This window comes from Amphibalanus amphitrite, unplaced genomic scaffold, assembly GCF_019059575.1.
Source record: "Amphibalanus amphitrite isolate SeventyFive unplaced genomic scaffold, NRLGWU_Aamphi_draft 000326F_arrow, whole genome shotgun sequence".
Lineage (NCBI taxonomy): Eukaryota > Metazoa > Arthropoda > Thecostraca > Balanomorpha > Balanidae > Amphibalanus > Amphibalanus amphitrite.
In genome coordinates, this window is record NW_024881821.1 from 303,052 (window position 1) to 330,137 (window position 27,086).

At 51.2% G+C, this 27,086-nt stretch overlaps 1 protein-coding gene across 1 annotated transcript in view; it reads right to left on the minus strand.

The window, feature by feature from the left end:
• The window catches only part of LOC122388535 (meteorin-like protein), a 40,616-nt gene extending 18,103 nt beyond the window's left edge, over nucleotides 1–22,513 (minus strand). Inside the window, exons 1-2 of the mRNA XM_043379725.1 lie at nucleotides 22,326–22,513; nucleotides 12,164–12,552 (exon numbers count right to left, since the gene is read on the minus strand). Coding sequence (XP_043235660.1) covers nucleotides 12,164–12,552; nucleotides 22,326–22,423 — 487 coding nt within the window. The 5' untranslated portion in view covers nucleotides 22,424–22,513. The remainder of the gene's footprint in view (nucleotides 1–12,163; nucleotides 12,553–22,325) is intronic.
• Between the last annotated feature and the right edge of the window lie 4,573 nt (nucleotides 22,514–27,086).

Sequence of the window (27,086 nt, forward strand, 5' to 3'; positions counted from 1 at the left end):
ACGTGGCACTACAACTTCTCGTTAGCACTTAAAGTTCTTGTTTGCACGCAGAGAAATTCGTATACACTCCACCACGCTCAAGCGCTCTCGCTGGACTGTCCTCGCTGTCCCCACACAGAGAAGATCCACAGGCCATTTCTTCCCCCGCTCCCCCTCCCCCTCTTTAGCGTCAGTTCGTCAAAACAACACCTGCGCTCCCCGTCTCTCTCTCTCTCTCTCTCTCTACCTACTCCTTCCCTCTCTCCCTCCCTTTCATCCCGAGCCGCCGCGCGCGTTCGCCGCGCGCCGCGTCGTCCCCTTGAGCGAAAGATGCCTTATCAGTATCCCCTCCTCTTTTATCTCTACCGCTTGTCCCGAGCCGCCACGCTAACTCAGGGTGTCTGCGTTGTTCCCTTACCGCTTATTAGACATCCTATCACTGAGTAAGACATAGGCATTACCACATTTATACGCAAAAACAATCTTTGGTGGGTTTCAGCCTAGCAGGAAAGACTACAACATATTACATACTTCGCCTATCTATATTATCCTTGATCGTAGCCAAGGCCTCTGGCCAAGGCTATGTATCGTAGCAGACAACAGTCCCCGGTCCCATAAAAATTCAAATGTGATCCCAAATAATTGCAGGTTCTCATTTTGTTATACCCATATAGCGATCACACAGTATTTTCTTAGTCTTATTGCATTCTTTGTGACGAAATTTATAAGAAAATATTGCAGGAAATAATTCCTGTTTCATTTACTAAAGCTCTTGATCATTTAGACGAAAAACGCATCCTAGCAAAACAACGAAGGGGGAGGGGTAGAGGGACGGAACCTTTATGATAACCAAAAAGGACGGAATCGTTTAATTCATTGAGTTCTTTTTTTCCTTCCGTCCCTCCGTCCTTTTTCTTTATAAGAATGGCCTCTGAAGGCTACCCACCCAGGGAAGGTGCCCAGTGCCCACTGCCCACGTCAGGGCCTTTACTTTCAGGGTTATCAGCGATCACTCTCAACCAAGAACGGGTTGGTTTGCCGAGAAATGCCAAAGTGGCTTAGCGGGCACCTTTTAAGGACGCTGCGGTTGTTGCAATCAGCATGAACCGCCTGTATGACTGGTTGATTTAAAACAATTCTCCTAATGATGTCTGGGTACAGCACTGCCGAAGACAGAACGAAAAGGCAATACACGCGACTAGAAACTTCAAATGCCGTGATAAAGCGACTCTCGTTCGCCTTCGACCATCACAATCACTGGACATGACTCATCAAATCATTTATGCATTATTCGCCGATAGGATCGAGGTTTTTCCACCGTGGCTCGGTAGGGGGGATTCTGAGCTGATGCGGTGACTCCGCCGCAGAATTTCCGACGGGTAATGGACAAAATGGCCGATTTTTCACTGAGTTGAGGTTAAAAAAAGCTATAGAATGCCAGCATGAGAATGATTGAAAGGTCCTGGAGACATACTGCAACACCTTACCCTCACACATAAGTCATAACACACCCAGCATCTCGACCTAAAGAACATTGCATCCCTTCCTAGACTTCACCCGAAGACACACCGTAGTTAGCACTACCGCATTACCAGTCTCTCCGTTCCCACCAGGCGCGCCATGTTGACCGCCACCGCGCCGCTCTCGTCTCGGTGCGCCATGTTGACCGAGCGGCCCGCGCCGCGTTCGTGTTTGCCGAGCCACAATGGTCGCAGTGGCGCTAACAAAGCCGCGACGGAGCTCGCGCAGACCGTGTTTGAAGTCGGGACGGCCGACCGCAGAAAATCAAACAAACACCTGATTGGTGATTCAAGTCACGCGCGTCCCCCACCGGAGGATGGGAAGGGACAACACGGACCTCCCGGTAGGTCACGAGATGTCAGGACAATAGCTTGTTTTGCAAATTGCAACGCTTGAAATGTCAAATTCCAGCGAAAGGCGTCGCAATGTCACACGGTGCGTTTTCGCCACTACAAAAGCGGATCATGTGTGACCAAAGCGAGACTCCGGAGCTTATCATGGCCCTTTCCATTCCGCCACTGGTTGCGCCAGTTCAAAGCTAATCCGCCGCCACTGCAGCGGATGATCAGTGATCAGCTCCGGTTCTGTTGGATTGTCACGAGGCGTTGTCACAGTGGACTGCTTCAAGATGGTGACCGGCGAGTGGCTAGCGCCCAACAGCCTTGCCAGAGAGTTTGAAGCCGGTCGGCGGGCTCTTCTGACAGCCTTGGCTGCCCATATTTACAGCGCTGCTGAAGAACAATCACCTCCTCTCCCTCCTGATGAGCGATCAGCGAAGGATGCTATGAGATTCGGTAGACGCCCACGGGCTATACGTTCACGGCCTAAAATACCAAGCCGCACCTATTCGTCCATCTTGCAGAAGGTGAACCCATCAGAAGATCATAAATCTCTGCAACTCGCCGTCAATGAGCGATGGGGAGGGAGGTCTGTCGGCGGCCTTTGCAGACAAGTCAGGGAGGGCGAATTCGAGAGGAGAGGGGTTAGATTGCCTAGATTTATCCGGGACATCTGTCATCAAACAGCTGTTAGGAAAACGTAGACGAGAATTAAACACTTGGTCTAAGTTACTTGTGCAACTAAGACGAATTCATGCAAGCTATCAACGCTTCCAAAGAACTATCAACACGGGACAAATCGCTTTTGTGACCATGCTTTCTTTTTGTTTGACCGGTGACCCCATTATGAGACGATCAAAACGGCGAAATAATACAGCGATCCCATGACAAATGATAGAATGGCGCTTCACTGTGCCATAATTTACCCATGACTCTCCCCTGGTCCCACATTAAGGCTGGATGCGTGACGGATCCCATTAGACTGTGTATCTGGTGTAGGTAACTCTACCCCTGCAGATGAGGTCATCATATACCGACACCTGTTGTCCATCAGACTCCCTGAGAAGCAGGCATCATCACAGTTCCTTGACATCAACGGATGACATGAAGATCATCATCATCAACAACATTCCCTTCATGAATAAATGTAGGAAAAGGCAAAATAAGCGAGAGCCCGTTCAAAAATCAACCCAGGAATAAAAAAGTGAGAGTTCTGACAAATAATCTCAAAGGCACTTAAGTGGCATTTCATTGCCATCAAGCTTCCTTGGCAGTGTCGTTACCTCATCAGTAAGCCCCCCCTCTCATCAGCCAGTCGTCAGGCCGCTCCCCCTCCCCTTGATCGAGAGACCAAAGGAGCATCATTTCATCCTCTCCCGGCTTCGATACCGGGTCATAAATTACCACTAATTCCTCTGCAGACCATTCGAGAGGTATTACCGGACTGCGATTGCTGACTGGACTCTGCACGCGAGCTCTCATCCCTAGCGGAGGTTGGCAACTCGAGGTTATACGTGGTAGGGCTGTTGAGTCGATGGATTTTCGGTGACTCCGAGTCAGACTCCAGGCAAAACCGTCGACTCCGATCAGACTCCTACTCCAACTCCGCGATAGACCATTCGTAGACTTGCCCTGGCAGGTCTACAGAATCGATGGATTTTTGGTGACTCCGACTCCGGCTTCCAAATTCGACTCCGACTGCGGTCAGAACAGTCGATTCCAACTCTGACTCCAACTCCGCAGCCGGCGCAGCCCCAATCCATGGCGGAGTCCTATATCGACCCGCTCGTCTCTTGTCATTAACTAGCAACATCCGCATCATCCCTACCAGTTCCGAAGGCCATCCACGTCTACAGGTTTCGCTAAGAGGCTTACTTGTCACCTGAAGCCTCCTCTCCAAGCCGTAGCATGGCGACAGGTATTAGCGTCTAGCTCAGCCCGCGGACGACATCAGGACACGTCATGTTTGGGAGAGACGCTCACTTCAACGCCAAGGGCAAGCGGACGGGACCGGTCGGTCGAGAAGCGACATTTTCCTGGCTCAAATATGGTCAGTGCGGGGTGTAACGGGTGACCTTAGAGGAAAAATCAGCACTCCAGCACGTGCCCGCTGATGACAGGACGTCAGCAGCGGTGAATGCTGAGCTGGCCGCTGACGGGCTATGTGCAGGGCGGTATGGAGGGACGGTCATGCTAGATCCACCGTGCGCTAGCGTGCACAGTGCATGCACTGCACTGCACTGGCCCAGTAGTTGTCGTGGGGTCGCAATGTGCAACGCAACATATGCATACCGCACATGAGCTCAGTCTTATGAAACTTTGTTTTTAGCATCAGTTGGTCAGTGCTTCCAACTCATTTCACACTTTGTATATTTGAATCATGATGTCCGGCGTCTGCCCAGCTCCCATCCGCATCTGGACGCATGACATCATCCCACTGTTTCTGGTAGAGCACGCTAGTATACACCCCCGACATCCCCCTACTGTTTTCGGTAGATCACACTACCCACGCGACCGGCCGCCGCCCGGCCGCTCCCCATCTGTTTATCATATGACATGAACCACACGTGCTAAAACTGAGGTCTCCACCCGTCTGACGCATGGTGCCACTCAAAAACCGCACGACATAAAACGAACTCCGGTCAGACATCGAGTAGAAAGCACATAGAAAAGCGCATTAAAATGTAACAGTGAGGAGGTTCATGAAAGAATGGAGGAATTCTGGGCGGGATGTATTCAACAGGATAACATTAGGGATTATCTGATGTCCAAAACAGGAATCACATGCATAACTGAGACATTTGGATGGAAGCAACAGTCCCAACGATTGTCTTTGGCATATCTGAATATATTTTCTCTCTAAGGAAGCCACCAAAGGTTTCATTAATTCATTAGTCGTTAGCGTATATTGACCCCATTTGAAGAGACGCTCGCCCGAGCCCGTCCGAAACCCATCACGCAAACGAAGCCCTAGCCGGCCCGCACGACACTGCTGACTCTGACGACATGGGCACCCCAGTGGACAATTTTCCTGGTTCCTGTCACGTGAGAATACCGAGCGGCAGCCACGGCTGTGTCTGCAGGACACGCAGGTCGTCAGTAGGCAGGTTGAAGGCTCATTCAACGTACATCGCTCCGATTAATGGTTTGTTGAGTTGATCGATGGATTATTAATATGCGCAGTATGCTTTTTGTGTACTGGATCAACCGTTAGGTAAATGTGGAAATGTGTAACAGCACGTGAGGCTAAATGACCAGTGACCAATGAATTGTGTACCTACAAAAGGTCAATCGGAGAAATGTCATGGGTTTATGATATATAGCGTTATTTGAGGCAATGACGAAGAAATATTGCATTTCATGAAATGCAAGACTGATTGACAAGATGGACACGTTATGATATAGGATGACAACCCACCTACCTATCCACATGACAAAACCAGCAAATGAGCAAGAGCCAGACAGTCCCATAAAATCTGCATACCATTAAAACTCTTCACTAATTACACCGAACATTATCGGAGAAGCCTCAATGCATGGTCTGAGAAAGAATGTGCTCCCCTATCTCGGAATGTGCGGATGGCGCTTCCCACTCCCCACCTACCGGAAGCCTGTGTGTATTCTGTCACGCCCAAACGCACCTCAGTCACCACTGTCGTTAGGGGAGAAGAGGACAACATTTTTCTACACGGACCAAGGCGTGATGTTCTGCCCCGAGCACCACGCGTGTTCCACCCTCAAAAGGAGCGATAACAACCGCGCTACTTGTTCGCAGCTGATCATATCGCTTCAGCAACTCGTTTCTAATTATAACTGGATATAATCTGGGATGTCAGCACCTTTAGACAAGACAGCGGCATTTTTTGTTACAAAATTTACTTGATGGATGCTTCACCCGAAGTGCAGATGTGAAGATGTACTAAACACCAGCGTTTTTCGTCGTTGGGACATCATTTGACATTTTTAATTGGTAAAATGAAATACAGCTCCAACACGACAGCAACACACCTTGTCAAAAGACGCACACGATGCAATAGTGATAACAACTAAACTTGACACCGCAGTTACATCCTGAAACCATCATCTTCCCCAGCTGTCACGTTGTAGTCTTTCTAGTGATCATCCATCAGTTCCCATCGACCGCCGCTGACTGCTGAGGCTCATGAGTGACCCAGGCATGTCCTACGCGGGTGGTCCTCCCCCCCCCCCCACGGGGGATCATATGGGATACAACGGTCCAGCACTCGCCTACTGGGGGATCGAGTCGGGCGGGGGGGGGGCTCTGGCGCCAGTCCCTTCAGACACGTTCAGAAGGGTCACAGAAGTGGTCGGGCGTCCAAACAGGCCGTCAAAAGAGAGGGATCGGGGGCTCGCATCAAGATGGCACTGCACAGGGAGTGCGACTTGGCCAAAGACCCTCCATTCTCAGTTTACAACTCTAATAAGATTCTTCACTTCTCCTCACCATTAGTGCCTTCTCATTCTGATCTCTGAACGTTTCTGGCGGTATTCTTATCTTTAGTTCTGTGCCCTTGGCCCGTGCTCGACACCCGTTGACCGTCCAGGCACCACCTGTTGTGGTCTTTCAACGACCAATATGTCGATCCCGTCGCCTACAGATCTGTCTCCCAATCTCTTTCTCTCCCTCATCCCCCCTCTCTCTCTCTCTTCTCTCCCTTCTGCATCTAACCTTCACCACGTCTCACCCAAGGACCATCCTATCGTCATCATTCAGCATCCCTCTTCGACTCTGGGGCGCCTCTCCTCCAATAAGAAACGCTGTGCAAGTCATCACAGCTCTACCTCTATTCTTCCTCCCCGTCCCGGTACTCTCTCCTCTCTCCTCCCTCCCTCTCTCTCTCTCTCTCTCTCTCTCTCTCTCTCTCTCTCTCTCTCTCTCTCTCTCTCTCTCTCTCTCTCTCTCTCCCCCCACCCTCCCCTACTGTTTCCTGCGGCCTCGGGAGCAGTATCGTCTGGGCATCTCAACGATGCTAATTACCTCAAAAATACCACCGTGTTGGCCATTTGGCGTGGGCAGCGAACGCTATAGCCCGAGGGTGACGAGCTGATCCAGTCTTCAGGCGTCAGGTGGAGAGGTGGCGAGAGAATGAGGGAAAAGAGGGATGGAGAGAGGGAGGGAAGACAGGATGGAGGATGCAGGAAGAGCGGGACAGAGGGAGATAAAGGAGGATGAGGGGGAGGAATGGGAAAAGAATGAATAGAAGGATGGAGAGAGGGAGAGAGAGAGAGAGAGGGAGAGAGAGGGGGCAAAAGGGGGTATAGAACGAAATAAGCAAAGACAAAAGGAGAGATACGGGCGAATGATTGTGCAATTGCAATGTTACTAACCAGTACCTATACGGTTGAAATGTTATAAAAGCTAACATTAATGTTTAAGTAACTCAGCTATCTAAACTTTATTACGAACGGGTCCACGCATCCAGTGACCTTGAAGCCCCCCCCCCCCCCCACCGACCTCACCGTCTCTGAGCACCCTGACCTCTGACCCCACGACCGACGCCACGTGCGCGCAGCCCACCTATCAACCGACACATACAACGCAGGTAATGCCCAAACGCAGCCAGGCGACCCTGAACAGGTGGTTGCGTTACTTTCGCCTCAAGCGAGCAGCGTTTGCTTGCAAAGCGTTCAGCCGGCCGGCCCGTGCAGGAGCCAGCAAAGGCTTGCTGCTTTGACTGGGTTGGATGGTCGTTAGGTTGTGGTGGCAAAAACGGCAAATTAGAGCGGCAAATAGCTGTGTGGTCGCGGCTGCCGCATTAGAATGGTAGGTCTCGTGCCTATGTCGAGAGTAGATACTAGATAGCGGGTTTTGAAGTGGTTAGATTATACTGCAAGAGATGTTTGCCTATGGTTTTTGAACAGGAAGAGTGGCTGCTTTACACAGTAGCTCAAAATGGTTCAGCCAGGAATTCCAAGCCTAAATTATCTAAGCCAAACCGAGATTAAACCCGGGATGGACAGGAAGGCAGCTCTTAAAGATGTTTCACCACACGAAAAAGCGGACAAACTAGGAAGCCCATATTTCTTGAATAGTTCTACTACAATACAAACCCTTCGCCTAGTCTTTCCACTGGCAAACCCCCAGCTGAGCCAGTACCCCGGTCCCGAAGTTCTCTCAGCTGTCCCATGGTTGCGGGACAGTCAGGACAACAAGCCAGTGACCTCTCGGTAACCGAGCACCTCTGATCCTCTTACTCGGGTCCGTAAGTCGTCAAAGAAGCAGCTCAGCCCGGATTTAGGCAGGAAGGATGGTCAGGGGACCCGCTGTCACGTGACGGACAAACGACCACGGCTTGAGGAGGCGCACTGGTCACGTGACCCAACACCCTCCGTGACAGAAGAAAGCGTACTTAACACTTGGGCAATGAAGCAGAATGGATAAGAAGGGCTGCCACGTAGAAATCGCATGGCAAACAAAAACAACTGTTCACGGCTGGGAGAGGCGCACTCGTCACGTGAATAGTGAATCAGCGAAAGGATAGAGACAGAGAGGTAGATAGATATATGTAGATAGATAGATAGACAAACAGATAGACGAAGGAGAGAGAGAGAGAGAGAGAGAGAGAGAGAGAGAGAGAGAGAGAGAGAGAGAGAGAGAGAGAGAGAGAGAGAGAGAGATGCTGTTACTCTCCTGCGGCTCTATGGCTGCCCCACTCAATCCAAGAACACTTCACAAGTTCCAGTGATCGACCAGAGCCGCTGTTGGCTATAAAATCCGCTACCAGGGCAGCGCTGCGTGCCTGGGTCTCATACTGAACCCCATCGTCGGCATTTTCCACTGCACCCGATCTCCAAGAAGCGATCGTGACGGCTCCCCCATGGTGTTGCGACATCGTTGTGCACCACCGCCACCGGTGTTGTAATGAGCACATGAATATCGCCCTCCCCTTTTCTACCCAACGGAACGTTATAGCTCGCACCTCAGTCCAGCAAGACGGATCCGCATTATAATTTGAAACCTCTGTCGATGACTTTGATAGTTCAGAATTGTGATTAATTAAAAGGAGGTATTTAGTTGTTTAGCCTCAATGTTTTGTGCAACAATACGCCTATCGCCATGAACTCAGCAAGTCTCTTTATTACAGATAACTCATAACAAAAGCATGGATGAACGAAGTAAATCATAAGGGACTGATCATGTAATGCTATTTGTTTATCCTATTCATGTAATGTGATAATGTCCGATTTCACGCGGATAGGCGAATTTAGAAACACACCTGTCACGGCACGTGCGGACAAACACTCCTTTTTTTCCCTACATATTTCCCGCCGGCATAGACAAGGAAGGGGCCTGAACTCCAAAGTACTAAATAATCTCACCAAGACGAAATGATACCTACTTTGGTCAAGGATGGACAACTGGACGGACAGCTGTGACCAATTGTGAGTCGTCAGACAATGAACACCGAGTCCAGACCGAGCCATTGTGGCCTGGACAGCGAACGTGGCCATATCGCTCGCCCGTGCCCGGCCTGATAGCGTTCACAATGGCCACTGGTTGCATAAGGTCACACCAATTAACACAATGGGCTAGACAAGTGGACGGTGGTTGACGTGTCCTCGCTCACTTTACAGTGTGAACTACCAACAATGGCGAATGACCAACAGGAAAACGGACGACCGCAAGCGTCCTCGGGACAACCTCCAGTCCTCTTCCTCATCCTCCTCCCACACTCTTCCCCCTCTACTTAATCCCTCCCACTCTCTCCTAATCCAAGCCGCCATGAACACCTCACCCTCCTGCACAGAAAGCGCGCCAATATTTCCCGCTATCCAGGAAGAGGAAAGCGCGCACCGGCGGCGGCGGCGGCGGTGGCGGGAGTGGCGCATCCCGGCGAGGTCAAGACTGTGTTGTTCCCGCGCTTCTCTAGCCGGGCACCGGAGGGCCGACTGTAGTGTTTACCGCCACCGTGTGCGTTCCCACGGTTCGATCCCAGCCTCGGAGGGTCGGCTCTTAGCGGGATGACGTTTGATGACGTCCGGAGACGTACGATGACGTTAGACGGCATGTGATGACGTTTGGTGACGTACAATGATGTCTGAGACACTCGATGACGTCCCATGACTTCTGATGACGTTTGGTAGCGTTCGATGACGTACAATGAAGTTCGATGACGTCCCATGACGCCCGGTGACGGCTGATGTCATCCAATGACGCCTCACACATCTGTGACGCTGATAACAACAAGACCCAATGACAGAGACAGCCTGACCCGATGACTAGGCGCGTCAAAGATCGAAGTTTCGGCGTGCCTGAAGCGCTGGGAAACGCCCTCCCGCATGCGCCGCTACGGGAATGAGAGACACATCTGGGGTCGATCGAGAAAATGCGTGGGATGCCGTGAGCTCAGAGAATGTGTGAGAATGAGCTCACTGTCGTGATTAGACTGAATGTGGAAATGGTCTGACAGATGCAAGTGTTCTGAGCATCGCTTTCACGACTTCCGGAAGATTCATCAAATAAATCCCGAAAGCACAAAAAATACATTTTAATTTAGAACAAGTATACCTACACGATAGCGCAGTTCGAATTTGGCCGATTTTATCATTAAAATACACACCCGGTACCTCTTTCTCTGAAGAATTAGTTGTTAGTGTCTCATTCCCACGCTCTTATCGTGTTCCTTTTTCTGTAAGTGTCGAAGAAGGGTTCATTTATCAGTGCCGACGACAGTTGGGTTGAACGTGACCCAGGGTTCATTACCGCCTATCTGAGACACCCTGCAGGGATTTGGCGTATAAAACATAAGAGGAGATGGTAAGAAAGGTCATCAGAACCTAGCGAAGGACTTGATAGTTGCAATATTGTAACCATCACCTTCGGCACGACGGTTAATCGAATAGGTATCGAGGGTTAGCCGGCTAAAAGTTGATCGAACCATACTGATAACTCGCATGAAAATGCGCTTGCCCAGGCTTCCAATCATGCCAAGTGTTTTTAGTCACGAGCAGCGCAAGAAGTGCGGTCAGCGTCGACTTCACTCAGGAAGACCGAGTACTCGAGAACAACGAAAAAGAACTCTGACATCTAATGAATAATGTATGGATTCAATATATCGACAACCGCAGTGGGTGTAAAAACCCGACATACGAGATTTGCCAATCGAGAACCGGCGTAATTCAGGCACGACCCGCACATTGGCATGTATGAAACTCGCGTGAATGTGATAGCCGATCAGAAAAACGTCTCGCCGAGTCAGCTCCATCAAAAGCTGAGAGGCGGACGTCGCAAGAAAATGAGGAATTTATTCAGAGGATCTATTGCGCTTCTGGACGCGTGCTGCCATCCCTTTTTGCCTATCTTCTTCCTATATGGTCGAGACGTGCCCTACGGCAGGGTTGAGACTGAATATGAATGATCTCACTGTTTTGCATTGGACTGCATCGGCCACGGCAACTTGCCGCTGGCTGTCACGGCCGGTGATCAAAGCGAGGGCCGCCGACTAGCGCTAAACCGCAGGCGAAGCCGCCCCCGACCGGTCAGCCTGGTCAACTCGCCAGCGCCAACACTCGACTGTCGGTTGTGTAACAGTCCAGCCCGGTCCACACTTTCGCTGCAGCGGTCGTGAGCGCCCTGCGGCGGGGTCCGAGAGCACCCGCCGAGTCTCCCGGCTCGGGCGAGACGTAAGTGGTCCACTAAATTACATGTTTATGTTTATGTACCCTCATACGAGGTCATCGGTACAATGCAACGGTCCGGAATAATTTGGTGATCCGCTAATTTGGTACAATGCAGCGATTTATCATACAGGTTTGAACTCGGACAGTCATTTCCAAGGGCTACCCCCTGCAGATCAGCTTTCACCGACATACAGAGCACCCATATTCGAACGATAATGGCCCACGCCAACGAATCTGAAATGAGCAGTGAGGTCCTCGGAGACAAACTTTTGACGGTTCCCGGGTATACGATTCTGATCTAAGAAAACCAGTCAGAGACGAAAAGCAAATGGCACCATCAACAAGCTATCTGGCAGCATCTCTCAATAGACATCTCACCAAGAGCACTATAGACATCTCCATGCGCATTGCACAGCATTACCAACATCATCATCAACAGCACGACCAGCAACACTTCCAACAGCAGCACAAACAGCTTCAGCAGCACGCCAACACCTCTAACGACAGCTCCATAAATAGCAACATCTTCTCCCATAATGACACCCACAGCACTAAATTTATCAACAGCCCCACCAAAAGTCAAGCTACAAGTGTAACACCACCACCAGTACCATCCACAGCGACGTCACCACCGCCAACACCAACACCACCAAGTCCCCATGGTTGCCCGCAGGCCCACTCACCTTCCATGTCATCCCACAGCCGTCCAGTCTCGGTCGGCTGAGCATCATACTCGAACGTCACCCCACTCCTTCCTAGCGGGTCCGCTGCTTCGCCAGGCGCCTCCACATACAGCGAAGCCGAGCCTCCGCGCGAAGCGAAGCATCGCCACTTGTCAACTGCCTGGCCATCATCCTCCGCCCAAAGAAGTTGAAGACGTCGATGACCCTCGACGAAGAGACGCGCGCCACGGCTGCCGTTCTCGACGCGAAGACAGGCGCGGAAGTCGAAGGCGTTGGATGGATCGAGGGACACCCGAAGAGCGCCCTGAGGATAGCGCCACTCGACCTGGCCGGCGGCACAGCCCAGGGAGACGACCGTCACGTGGCCGGGTGAGCCGTGCGCCAGACCACTGTGGGTAGAGAGGGGAGGAGTGTCAGAGAGAGGGAGAGAGAGAGAGAGAGAGAGAGAGAGAGAGAGAGAGAGAGGGGGGGGGGGGCTCGGACGTAGATGACGGTGTCACAAAATGCTTTACTAAGATCAGCTCTCCATATAAAATAAAGTTAAATTACATAAGAATACGCTTTACAAGCAATGCTACGCAGCATGTGAGGAACATATCCAATAATCATTGACGAATATTATCGTATCGAGATTCAGGAACATCGAAATATGGAATTGCGCCACAAAGAAGGCCTTTAAAGCATGATCATCACACCAATAGCCATGTTTCTACCACAAGATCAGACATTAAACCGACCGAAAAGGCAAATTTCATACTCCTTCCCTTCAATCGAGATATCGCCGCCACACCATCTTAAAAGCCGTTCTTTGGCCCAAAACCTCGAGCTCTCAAACGAGTAGACACCATGTCATTAACAGCGAAGAATCCCACCGATTTGACGGAGGAGAAAGCTGGACGCGTCTCCGGACACATTATCGCTGAGTTTGGCTTTTTTGCCGCATTCCACCCAAAGCCCCATGCTTTACAAGATCGACAGCTTGTTGGCGCGGTAGGAAGACAGCGACAGGTGGACGAGCGGACGGCGGATGATGTGTAGTGGATGGTAGACGGTGGATGGTGGATGGTGGATGGTGGACGGTGGATGGTAGACGGTGGATGGTGGATGGTGGACGGTGGATGGTGGACGGTGGATAGTGGATGGTTGATGGCAGATGGTGGATGGTGGACGGTGGATAGTGGATAGTGGGTAGTAGATGGTGGATAGCGGGCGGGCGGTGGACGGTGCACTGTGGACGATGGATAGTGGACGGTGGTTGGTTGATGGCGGATGGTGGATGGTGGACGATGGATAGCGGATGGCGGATGGTGGATGGTGGACGGTGGAGGTGAATAGTGAACTGGCGGTGGACAGGTGGACGAGCTATTAGCAGTGGACAGACGGACGGATGTTGGACGGGCGCTGGCAGTGGACGGTGGACAGTGGACGGACGGACGGACGGGCATCATAGTACAGGCACCAGCCCGGCACCGGACGGCGAGCGGTGGACCAGCGTTCGGGCGGCGGCGGTTGGTGGCGAAGTGACTTCACTACCCGATAAGATAGTGCTAATGCTCGGGCGGCGTCCTCCTATCGTTGTTATCAGTCGGTGAGTGCACCCGCCGGGTGGGACGCAGCGGTATCGGACCGACCAAGTGCTTCACGGTGTAAGAAGTCGTGGTATCTGGTGCTTGTGGACGTTGTGCCAGGCGGGTGGAGTAGGGTGTGGGAGAGAGAGAGAGAGAGAGAGAGAGAGAGAGAGAGAGAGAGAGAGAGAGAGAGAGAGAGAGAGAGATCGGCCACTTTTCGAAAGACGACGGTTCTGTAGGGCACAGAGCGATAGATATGGGCAGTGGGCACCATGAGCAGTGTCCATGCTGGTGAATGCCGACTTCTGCAAAAGGCTAAATGACCTTTATGCTACTTCCGTCATATAAAGTTTACGTAAATGCTATAAAACTTGTACACAAAATGTCGTAAACAGTCTACCATCCCACCACCCACCGGTCCTCTCCCGCTGCCATCGCCGCCCCGGGGGTACGCCCGAGGTCTGTTCACCTGACGCACATTCCTCGGCCAGCGGTGGCGGACCGGCACCCTCTGATCCACAGCCGACCAATTAGAGCCCGGTGGGGGCCGGCCTCCGACCGCCGAATGAATAATTATTGACCCGAGCTAGCGTCAGACACCGTTCGACAGAGAGGGAGGGAGGGGGAGAGAGAGAGAGAGAGAGAGAGAGAGAGAGAGAGAGAGAGAGAGAGAGAGAGAGAGAGAGAGAGAGAGAGAAAGAGAGAGAGAGAGAGAGAGAGAGAGAGAGAGAGAGAGAGAGAGAGAGAGAGAACGGGAGAGGGGTGAGGAAGGAAGCAAATGATGAGTTTGAGGGGTGAATAAATCAGGAGTTAGGGGAACAAATTAGGGATGTCGGAGAGGATAAATCATGTTGAAGAAGTGAACAAAGCAGGCGGTAGGAGAATAAACAAAGCAGGCATTACGAGCGTGGACGCATCTCAGACGCTGTATAAGTGAAAAAAAATCAGTGTGAAGAGGTGAAAAGGTCAGTATCGAAAAACAACAACTCAAACATCAGATGAGTGAATAAAATCACAAGTGGAAAATTAGGTTTCACAAATCAGGAAATCAAAAAATAGGGTGTCGCCGTTCGTTGAAAAGTCCACCTCTGTGCCAGCGACGCTATCGCAAGAACGCTGCCCAGACATCGGACTTTGGCCCGGTCGGCGTCCACGGAACTGGGTAGGTTCCTGTCGGCCCTACCATAGCACTGTTTGTAGTTGGACGTGGCGTCGCCTGAGTAACTGTCCAAACTATCGGCATACCTCATAGACGACAGATTCCACACAATTCCTGTGTGAATTTCGTGTTATAAACAGACCTTCCGGTGTGTTTTATAGGTCGGTTTGTTTGGATTGTCATGGTTACCAAGCAGAACACCCCTCTGTTCAGATGATATCTTAGAAGTTGGCCCAGCTCACGCCTTTCATATGCCATACCCCCACACCCACCACCGCTATGCTCTGCCTGTAACACTGTCGTGTTAAGCATGATATTGTCCCGCATCGCAACGCCATATTGCGTATGCCGTCTGACGCGAAACATGAAAACCTCACCCACCTTTGTGAAGGGTTACAATACACCATTTACGTTACTTACTGCCCTAATACCTATTCTCTCATCGCCTCTACGCCTCCATCAACCCTACCAACCGGTAAATTTCTGGGCTCGTCTTGTGTCCTGTCCGGCTCCGCAAACCAGCCATTAACATTGGTTTTTATCTTCGACTAATGGAAGGTCTACGGCGGCCGGTCTTGGCAGTTGGGCGCGTGACGGGCGTCGTCAAACCAGCCTCCCTCACTCCCCCCCGGGGGGGGGGGGGGTTGGACCGACGAGGGGCGGTCAGTCGTCACCGGCACCCCTACCCAACCACAGAGGTCTACCAGGGTAGTCATTAGGCCCTCTATCCTCCGGCAGTGCACGTGTGCAGAAGCGTGGCTAATTTAGGGGACAGTGGCGAAGAAAAAGTCTGTCTGGGGAGAGATGAGGAGATGGAGCGAGAGGGAGAGAGGAGATGGAGCGAGAGGAGGGAGGCGGATAGGACAGGGATCGGCGGTGGAAGGGTTAGTGGAGCAGAAAAGGATGCAGCTCGGGGCGTATTTCGACAGATAGGAGCGGACACCGGCCCTGAAAGGACTGACACGATCTCCGGGACTTTTTTTTGTTCATTTAAAGGGACCACAATGAATCAGTTATTAAAGTTATATATTTTCAGATAATCGACCTGTGTTCGTAGGAGCTAGCTGTCACCTCGTCCAGCCCGCAACATGCGCTTTTTTACCATTAAGCAATGACTATTATGATTTGCCATTGAAAAAACTGAGCCTCGATCAAACCCAAAAATGTCTCAGCACAGGCATCGATCTATGCAGAAACTACACACAAATCACAGCAGCCTCCTGCTTCTCTTTCCTTCCCAATCCTGCCTCGCCGCCTCATCCCTCCTGTCCCTTCACCCTCCCTCCGGCTGACCTCAATCCTCATCCCTCTCTCCCTCCGATCCTCAGCGCCGTCCCTCCATCCGCCATCCACCCTCCATCCCCGTCCCTCAAGGCACCATCCCTCCGGCCTCCAGGCCAGCCCGTGCGGCGCGGCACGGCACGCGGCACGCGGCGGTGTGCGCCGGCCGGCCTCCGCCAGCCCCTGAGGCGGCCGGCCGGCCTCCGCCAGCCCCCGAGGCGGCCGGCCGCTCGTCCGCGTGCGGAGTTTTTGTGCGTGACTGTGCGGAACCGGTCGGAGGCTAGCAGCGTGCCGTTTGATCGGTGCCGTTTTTGGCCGAGCGGGACCGAAGAGTGGCCGCGAGTCAAGAGACAGGCGGACAAGACGAACAAGCCGGACACGCATAATGGATGATGGATTAAGTTACGAAAACATGTAGGAACGCACACGGCACAACATTGACTTTTTTTAGGCAAACGGCGCAACAACTGAGGAGATGGCCCACTGAGCAACACCTAAATGAGTTAACTAGCCTAAAAGTGGCCCATAAGCGAGCCAAGAGAAGCGAAATGACCAACTAAACGCCTAAACGATGTGGCGAAAACTACTTTGCCAGACGCCAGGGAGTGCAGACTGCTATAGAGGATAGCAGACCTCGAGAATGATAGACTAATAGTCTCTGTCTAACGGACACCTTGCAGGACAGACCAGCCTGTCGACCTCAAGTAGACAGACCTGAGACTACAGTTTTGTGGTGTGCCCGGGAGGTCAGATAACCGATTGAAACCATGCGTCCATTCTCCATTGAATCCATTCTCGGCATGCTGGGAGAAACAATGAACAGGTGGACAGGTGGATCGCACTTGACAACAGGTGAATCAGACAAGTGAACAGGTGTTATGGGCCAGAATAAATCGATATTCACGCAAGGAATATGGGACTCCCCTACCTAGAAACCGCCCGTGACTAGCTAAAAATTGAGCACTAGACCAAAGTAAGGCAACGCAACTTTGTATCTAGAAAACTGAGTAATATCACATGCCCATTGTTCATATTTCAGTTATGCAACACAACATAGATGCACTTTAGGAATCCGTTCCTAGAGACGTTGCACAAGATCATGCAAGTAAAATTTGAAGAACCAAAGGATGTATCACCGCGACAGCCCCCACCAGACCACGCGGCACGATATGATACAAAACGAGACTCGGAAGATCCGGTTTCTGCTCATCCAGTTGGCAAACGGGTTGCCAAAGAGACCCGCGCCACAAATGTCAAATATCGCCAAATATGCCGCCGGGCGGCACACGACTGCCTGAGCTATACCCACGCCTGCAAGAGTATATGTGATTGGATGGTTGGCCTGCTTCCATGGTCAAAGGCAGTTATGGACAATTGAGCTGTGTGTAAATAAGGCTAACAGCGATCTGGCGCAATCAAAACTGAGCTATTTTTGGCGCATGGACATCATTTAGGGGAGAGTGGGGCAAGTCGCCCCCGTTAAGCTAAAAATGCTCTCGCGGGCAAACTTGAGGAAGTTTGTCGCTAAAAAGCAATTTTATTAAAGTGTAATCATTTTACCAACTGATCAATTACACATAGCCGCCGCAGAATGCGTTTGTTAGGAATAATACGCGTTTTCCTCGAGCAAGTCATTTCGAGCATCTTACCCCTTGGGTGGGTAAGACGCCCACCCCGTGGGGAAAGATGCACAATACTACAACGGCTCACGATTGTTTGGAATACGTTAGGGATAGAGAGCTAATAATGGGCATCACTGACCTTTGATTCAATGAGGATCTTTTGACACCAAAGTCTTTTTCAGGTCGGGTTATGTTACTGATTTGTGATGCTTCCTTATGACGATCACGCTGCAAGCGAGCCTTTGCTTGGTCCAAAAATGTCGAAACGCTCTCAGTGCGAAGGAATCTTTCACAGAGAGATGAAACTTAGATTATATAGCAAGCTGCCAAGTCTTCACAACTTGTAGGTACCTATATCTCAGATTTTTCCAAACGGACACTTTATCACTGCGACCTTAGACCTGATTTAGGGGCGTCTTTCCCCGCAAATACCTGGGCGTCTTACACGTTTGTGTCCACTTACATTGAACGATATGCCCAAAAAATAACTGCAGTTGAAATGCAGTTTATTGTGGCGTCAATTAAGAGGGAAAGGTTACAGATGCACATACAAAAACAAAGAAATAGGGTACTTGATAAACTAAACGAATAATTGTTGCATTTAATGGGACCAAACAAAAGTACAAAACTAGCAAAAATACATTTTTGCTCATCCGCGTCCCAAACTTCACCAAAGACACACATTTTTTTATAAGTAACCAATCTTTGCTTCTACTTTACACAGGGACCATGATAAACACCTCAACGTTGCTACTTTTAACAATAGAGGGTACTGGGCGTCTTACCCGAGGGGGCATCTTGCCCCACTCTCCCCTATCGCAGGAGTGGCTTGATTTATACCACTTACGACGAGTTGTGGTTAAAATGCGGGAATATGGCAACGAAAAGCGAAAACTCGTAACTTTTCAAACCCAAACTGGAATACGAGATTCTTGCCGGGCGTCGGGTGGCCGCCTACACCCGAATTGGCTTCACTAGCGCACGCTTAGCCCCTCGTGCGTGATGACAGGCGCCTGACTACCCCTCCCTTCACTCGAAATGTCCTCGCGACGAGGAAAACTGGACGATGTCGCCACCCGAGACAGACGCTTTATGTTCGTGATTGGTTAATTACCTTGCGAGGTAATGGGCGTACGGTTGTGTCGTGTACTGTACCGTCCCGCTCGACGACCGAGGATGGGTGAAAAAAGGAGCGCGAGCAGGAAAAACGAGCGTCGAATTAGAGTGGCGACTTTACCAAATTAGTGGGAGCGTTGGTGGAAAGTGAGACAGGTTTTATGTGTAGGATGTCAGCCACGGTATCACCCGTCCCGCGCACAGAGTTGATCTGGTCTTAAGCACCCGGTCGTTCTTATAAAGCAGGATACATTTTTAGATATGACAACACACCTGCCAAACCAATCAATCATAAAATAAACCCATGACAATAAACATGGAAATAAGTTGTCATGTATTAAAACAAATGATATTTAATTTTGTAACACTGTCCTCCTAAGTTACAGCTGCATTATAACGCACTCTATCCGATAATCCACCCAGCACTCCGGAAGGCACTCAGGCAGGCGGCAGCCATATTGACCCGCGCAGGAATCCATGGTACCGGGTCCTTCGGAAGTATCGGTCAGGCCATATGACGGTCCCGCGTCCACATACCATGGGTTCGACACGGCAGTTTTTGCGAGCATTGCTCGGCTGCCACTGCGGTACCGTATTGTCCGAGGCAAGGTCCGGAGCAGTGTTGCGGTGGTAGGAATGACTACCTAGTAAGTAATGTAGTGGCCGCGATACTAACGTGTGGTGGCGATACCGCTAATGGTGATAACGGTAAATTGCGCTGGTTGCGACCGAAAAACTGCGCTGCGGGCGACTTTGCCATATTGATTTGCTATTTGGTCTACCTTTTTGGCATCCCTGACTCGATGAAAAACTGATAACCATCAGAATAGCTACAAACCGTAAAATAAAAATAAATCAGCAATACCGCCGCATTCGACATTGATGACTTGCACGTTGGCACCAATGGCGTCTATAGCACGCGCAGATACTGTGCAGCACTATCACCAGCTCATCACCAGTTCATCCATGAATAACAAATGAGTCATCTGAATCATCCGGCCGACTAACCGGCGCTGACTCGAGTTAGGTTTGTAGAGAAACTCGGCAGGGGTCCCGAGCCGAGCGACCGGCACAGCCGGTTTGGTGCGGTGGCCCAGCCGTCCGGTGTCGGCGGCGTCTTCGGGCAGGTCTGACGGTGTCTTCGGAGTCTCGGACAACTGTGCCGGCATAATTCTGGACAAGTCGGCTGGCTTAGATCCGGACAAGTCCACCGGTAGAGTACGAGTATTATAAGTCTAGACAGTAGACAGCTCTGTAATTCCTCTACGCAGAGAGCAGCTCGGCAGAGTAGTGTCTCCTGACAGGTTTCCAATCCCCCGAATTAAAGGAATAAATTAATCCCCCAAAAGAACTGCCATTTACTAACAAATTTCTCCCATTCCCAGTTCCCACACTACACCTGTTGGCTGTTACCTTAGAAACCGCTCGTCCTAGCCACTGTGACTTCATCCAGCTTTAATCCCCATTGTTATCAGTCCTCGTTTTTTTGGCGCGAGCGCGGTCGGCGCGCGTTCAACAGGTGTTACTCTCCTACGGGCGCTGCAGTCGTGCACCCCGGCATTCCCACGGTCTGGGAGACTCGCACGCGCCACAGCTGGTAGGGCGCTAACACCAAACCGCGGGAACGCTAGCCAGACGGCGAGATTTGAATGACGCACGCGCTTTCCGCGTAGCAACAACATGCGTGGGATTTTTTTAAGCCGGAGTTGTGCGACGGTGTGAACGGTTCATGGGATGTCCCCGAGTTCAGTAACACCACGGAAGACGACAGATGACACGGTTCGTTCGAAGACGGCTTAGATCGCGGTCCGTGAGACCGCTCGATTGGCGGTGTCACGACTGAGCCCGTGGGAATCACGCACTGTTTGAACAGGCGTGAGAACCAGGCTGGTTCAGAGGCATAGCAACCGAGTCAGGCTGGACACGAGATATCAGCGGCGATCATAGGAGGGCATCATATGAGCCGACAGATGATCAGTAATTGTAGTAGTAGAGGAGTCAGGAGTCAGGGAAGGAGTCAGTGGGTCCGGAGAGGCGTCAGGGAGTCAGGAGAGGGGTCAGGGGAGGAGTCATGAGAAGAGTCATGAGAGGAGTCAGGACAGCGACCATCCGAGCTGGTCGCGCGGGATCGGACCAACTGAGCCGGTCCCAGGATCAAACTCAAGTCGATATCAATTATCAGATTCTGCAACTGAGTCGGTCCTTGTTCAGAGTGGACCATCCGATATGGTCCCCACACTGGACCATCCAGACTGGTCCCGAGATTATCATTAGACCTTCATGACTCGTTCCCAGGACCACTAAGCCAACTAAGCGGATTACAGGAGGGCCAGTTTTTAACTTTTTCCCTTATATCTTTCCTACTCCCACGTCACACATGTTGCAAATCTGGCGACGGCAATTCTTTACAGCATCTTCGAAAGCCAAATTGGAGTCTCACATGCACTTATCGCTACACACAGACGTTTCTATATGGAGCAGCCGTAGTCCCTAACTCCGAGCGTAGCTGTGCGTAGTAACTACGTGCGTATTTCTACGTGGGTCATATCTCTGCAACACTCGTACGGCCACTGCAGCCCGAAGGCCGATAGCAATCGTGTCAGTACTATCACTCGCAGGAGGAAAAATGATTCTCGGTGCACCTTGCAAGGTGCATCCCTGCACTGGGCACGTGCAGGACACGGGTAAAACGGGGAGAGGGAGAGGAGAGAGAGAAGGAGAGAGAGACAGAGGGAGGAGAAAGGGAGGGAGGGAGGGAGGGAGAGGGAGAGAGAGAGAGAGAGAGAGAGAGAGAGAGAGAGAGAGAGAGAGAGAGAGAGAGAGAGAGAGAGAGAGAGAGAGAGAGAGACGAGCCCGCCTGGACCCAAAAAAGACCGCCTTCCGTGGCAAGACCACAAATGATTACGCTGGATTTCGAGGGAAGAGATGGGTACAAAAAATATGCCGCGGAAAACAAAGCAGTTCGATACAGAATAAAACCGATATTGATAGGAAGGCTAAAAATAACCATTTTTAAAGGAGGATAAACAGCCGATTTCGCACCGTTTCGAGCAAGAAGGGGCTCAGGCGACAATGCTCGGGCTTTAAGCACCAATATATAAGCGTATAAATGTATGCAGTGGTCGGCACTTTAACAGAGCGACACGGGCCCATTGATCCTATCGATACCAGGGCGATTGAAATGACCTCAGACCTACACCCGCTCGGAAGATGCCGGCCGGGGACATCCGATCACAAAATTGTAATTTCCAAAGCACAAAACTGACCGCGAAGCTATTACATGCACTCTGACTAGTCTACACGATAACCAATGCCTCATACCAGCGCACAGTGAGCCTCTAGGCGTTACCCCAGCTCAAAACACCTGTGACCTGTTACCTCGGCGGCCCTCATCCACCTGTCTTCTAACAACTCACCTCCCTTTCCAGTCACATGTGAGAGCCTCTCCCGTGGTAACAGCAGCAGCCAGACACACAAACAGGGTCCATCCGATCCTCCAACAGTGCACCTCCATCGCACTACCTGAGCGCGCAGCCAGACATTCTCAGAAAACACCGGACAGCGGCGCGGCACCCTCACCCCTCGCGCTACAATCACGACTGACAAAAATTGGCCGCGGGTTGGCGGACACTAGCGCCGCGCGTGGCGAGAATGCGAACTACGCTGTGATTGGAGCGCTGTGGCTTTGGACGCGGGGTGACGCCGCTACCAAAGTCGGAATGTGTACCGCGACGGCGGACGGTGGCGGCCGTCTAGTTTAGCCGCGGGCGAAAGTGCGGTCCCCGATAAAAATGCACTGCTGTTTCGTCGGCAGGCGGGGGCGTAGGAGGGAACTGGCGCGACCCTAGATGACCCCAGCACGTGAAAATGGCGGCGGCGAATCATCGTAGTAGCGCGCGAATCTCACGGTCAAATTGATGTGGGAACGGTCGTGGGGTAGGCACGTGGCAGCGATTTGAACGTGGGAACACATCGCTTCATGGTGCTTTCATGGTTGTTGAAGCGTGGAAGGACAACTATCAATAAAATATGGGTGTGGAGTATGAACGATGCGTGACCTATCACTGAGGAAGAGAATAATATTTCGCCAACCGCTATATATTTTAACAGGCTTCATCAAGTGAGAACTATCGGATATCCTATCCTTTCGCCAAAATTATAATTCGCGAAAGAGGGCAGAGGACACCACTCAGTTCCTTAGACGCTTTCCAAGTCCAGAACGCCGTGAATATTACAAGCCAGCAGCAGCAATGAGCAGCCAACCATGCCCACCAACCAGTCATTACAATTTTTGTTATCGGTCTCTTAGCCAATAGACGTATAAATGCGCTGCACTGGCAATGACCAAACAACTAAATATGCGTTCAAGCGTTCGATTCCTACATACGAAGCACTATGATCAGTGGATCTCCCGGAATTAAAAAAGACGTTCTTCGGGCCATGGCGCGGCGGAGGGGAGGGTGAGAGGAGCAGGGAAAGATGGGTGTATCAGTAGCTGATCTGGTCACGCTATGGCAGGCACCGCCCATGCTTGGCCCGTGCAAGATATAGCCAGGAGAAAACTCGGCCTCCGAAGTGACCGGCCACCGCCTGACTGCGTGAAGATCGGCAGCTATGTAGACATTTGGCCATTTCTTCAGAATACGACGAAGGATCTTTGCAGTGATCTTCTGAAGATCTTTTTAAAGATGCTACTGAATTAATTATGTTCAGCTTTGGCTCATCTTTGGCTCCGTAAACCACGTCATTTATGTCATCCCGAGTATTAAAGGATCAACTTTCCTGTTAAGTCTATCACCGACAACTAACTATACTCGTATGGGAGACGACAGGGACCCATATTCGGGTGATGCAGTAGTCTTTCAATATGCCGACGACACCCAAGCATTGGTTAGCGGTCCTGCCAGGGACCTTGGAGTTCTCATCTCGCGCATGGAGGTTTCGCTCGCGTCACTCAACGAATGGTTCTGCGCTAACGCCCTGAAGGTCAACGCCAGTAAAATACAGCTCATTGTCTTCGGCAGTCGTCAAAATTTACGCAAATTGCCAGATTTCAGGGTATCGTTTCGTGACGCAGCGTTGCAGCCGTGCGCGCAGGTGGGGAACCTGGGCATCACTTTTTGACAGTACTCTATCCTGGGACGCTCACGTCTCCGAACTCAGCCGCCGGTGTACGGGACTGTTGATCGGTCTCTCCCATGCGCGCCACAGTCTCCCGGATGGCATCATTAGAACGCTCGTGACAGCACTCGTTATCTCACGCATCCAGTACTGCCTCTCAGTTTATGGCAATGGGTCCCAAAAAAATTTCGATCGTCTCCAAAAAAAAATTGAACTTCGCTGCTAGAGTCATTTTCGGTCGCCGTAGATTTGCCCATGTCTCTGACCTGCGAAAAAAGCTCGGGTGGTTGTCCCCGCGTCATATGGCTGATTACCAAACCCTTGTTATCGCCCACAAAGCCATTCAGCGCGGCAAACCCGAGGAATTAGCAACCATGTTCGTCACAAACAGCGCTGTTCGGGAGAGACACTCCAGGCAAGACCACCTCTTTCACCTTCCGCGACCACGGCTGGAAACGGGTAGGCGGCGGTTCGCCTATCGAGCCGCAGCTCTACTCAACAGCCTTCCAACTCAGCTGTCGCAGCTGTCTCCCGCCCCCTTTGCCCGATCTGTTGAAGCCGCGATAGTGGACACTGGACAGGGCATCAACTGATCGTCGCTGACCAACGGGTTGGTGGGTGGGTGAGTTGTACCTGTGGTACTACGAAAGTGTCTCTGTCCGCAGAGCCTATTTTAAGGGAATTTGACTGGGGGGGCAACCTGGAAAATTGTCTTTAATAATTCCATTAACCCTCGCCCGTATTGGTGTTTTCCAGCTGCGAACGTATATATGGGGGGGGGGGGGGTCCGTTGGACCCTCCCCCTTGCTGTTTCGCCCCTGATCGAGTTAGAGCTTCGCGGAAAAAACGACCGTGTTGCCCGTGATGAAAGGAAGCCGATGATACCCAATTTAAAGGTCCTAGGTCATCGGTTGACCTTCCAGGTCAGGTCAATGACCCAAAAGTCGGGAAAATCGGGAGTTAGAGCATAGTAAAGGGTGGCTGCTATGTTTTTTTCGGGGTGCTGATCACGAATATCATCTTAGTTATGATCATAGATGATGTCTTCATGCATTTAGGCCAGGTCAGGTCAGGTCAGGTCAGGTCAACCAGTAAGGGTTTTGCCGGGTATTCGTAGCTGGTGACAACCGCCTCTGACAGCTCCGTAACATGTTACGAAGGCACCAGAACTACAGGGTGTCTCAAAAGTTCCTTGACACATTTCCCATGCCAATAAAGCATATAAGAACCGGCCAAAAATCTAAGGTTTTGGTGTCTGTGTGTACACTAGACAAATATGCATGCTTTGACAACTGATTCGGAAGGTTAGAAACCAAACCCTTTGCTGTATCTCCAAAAATATTTGCCCATACCGATTTTCGTCGCTCCGTCAGCTGCCGGAGGCTGATAAAAGGTTACCAGCTTTCAACTTTCAAGCTCTTGCAGGGGAATCCCCTGCAGTTTCTGCGTCGGAGTTAGGTTTGACGAGCTTCCTGGCAACATCCGCTTCTCCCTTAAAGCCGACAGCTTGCATCGACACCATCCGTGAGTATTTCGTAGGTCTTCTCTGGCACCAACTCCTTCATGAATGACTGGCGCCGACCTCCCAAGTACCATTTTCCTTTTCAAAACAACCCCATTCTTGAACAAATGGGAGGTGCCAGCGGCAATTTTTTCGCAGCATATCGTAGCAAAATGTGTCGGTCATCTGTTTCTTAGACACATTGTGCAAATTTTGCAAATCCCAAACGCTCGTCATTTCCCATGCCAAGACCTTCGCTAGGTTCCGGAGTGTTTTCCTCAGGAGAGGTTCTGCTTTGTGAACGACCAAAACATGTCCATCGTGCGGTTTTGTCCGAATTTTGTGTGTAAAAGAAAGCTATTAGCTTCAGATCTGCCTCTTGAAACTTCGTAAGATAAAACTTAACATTAATTGACACTTTTGGAGGGTCACTTGTCTTTGTCTTTATTTTATGATGACCTGCAATTTTTGAAACTGGGTAACCTTTGTCTGTTAGCTTCTAGTCAGTTTTCAATAGTTAGGACTGCATATTCAGGTGCTCTTCGGAGCACGAGTCTGCTGTCTGCTTCTCAGCCGACCCGATTTTGCGACCTCCACTTTCATGTCTGATCCATGGTCAAAGGTGAACCTTATTTGTGAGCTCATGAAGGGTCGAATGCGCTTGAAAACAATGAAACTGCTTGAGGAAGGTTGTCACCAATGCCCATGCAAAATTTTGACTATTAATTTCTTGTTGATTCCGAATTATTGACAAAAAAAGCCTGGCTGGTACCTGTCAACGAACTTTTGAAACACCCTGTGTAAACGGTCAAATGGTTGCTAAATTTGAATTCAGCTCCAAAAACTAGCCTAAGTAGAAACATATAAAACTCGGAATGTGAACCGAGGTCATCAAAGGCAAATGACCTGACCTGACCTTCCGGTGACCTTGACACCCGCCATAATGCATGAGAGCAACATCATATCCCATGTTTTGAACGTTTGAAACCACGAAAAGACTGCCAAACGCGCGGCTAATGCGAGGCGACATACGCCGAACCGCGATCCCGGCCAAACATGGTGCCATGGTGCTAGGCCGCCGGTGCATCTGAAAGAACTGTGGTGCCCCTGACAAGCCTGAAGTTCCAATGACAGGCCCCTGGTGCCCCTGACAGGCCCATGATGCCCTTGCAAGGCCGGTGGTGTCCATGCTAGGCCGGTGGTGCCTCTGCTAGGCCGCTGGTGCCCCTGGGCCCTGACAGGACTGTGGTGCTCCTGACAAGCCTGGAGTGTCCCCGACAGGCACGTGGTGCCACTAACACGCCCAAGGTGTCCCTGCGAGGCCGGTGGTGCCCCTGCCAGGCATTTGGTGTCCCTGCTAGGCCTCTGGTGCCCCTGACAGGCCTGTGGTGCCCCTGACAGGCCTGTGGTGCCTCTGAAAGGACTGTGGTGTCCCTTGGCCCTGACAAGCCTGAGGTGCCCCCGACAGGCCCGTGGTGTCGCTGACAGGTCCGTGGTACCCTTGCTAGGCCTGTGGTGCCTCTGGCAGGCCTGTGGTGCCCCTGGCGGGCCTGTG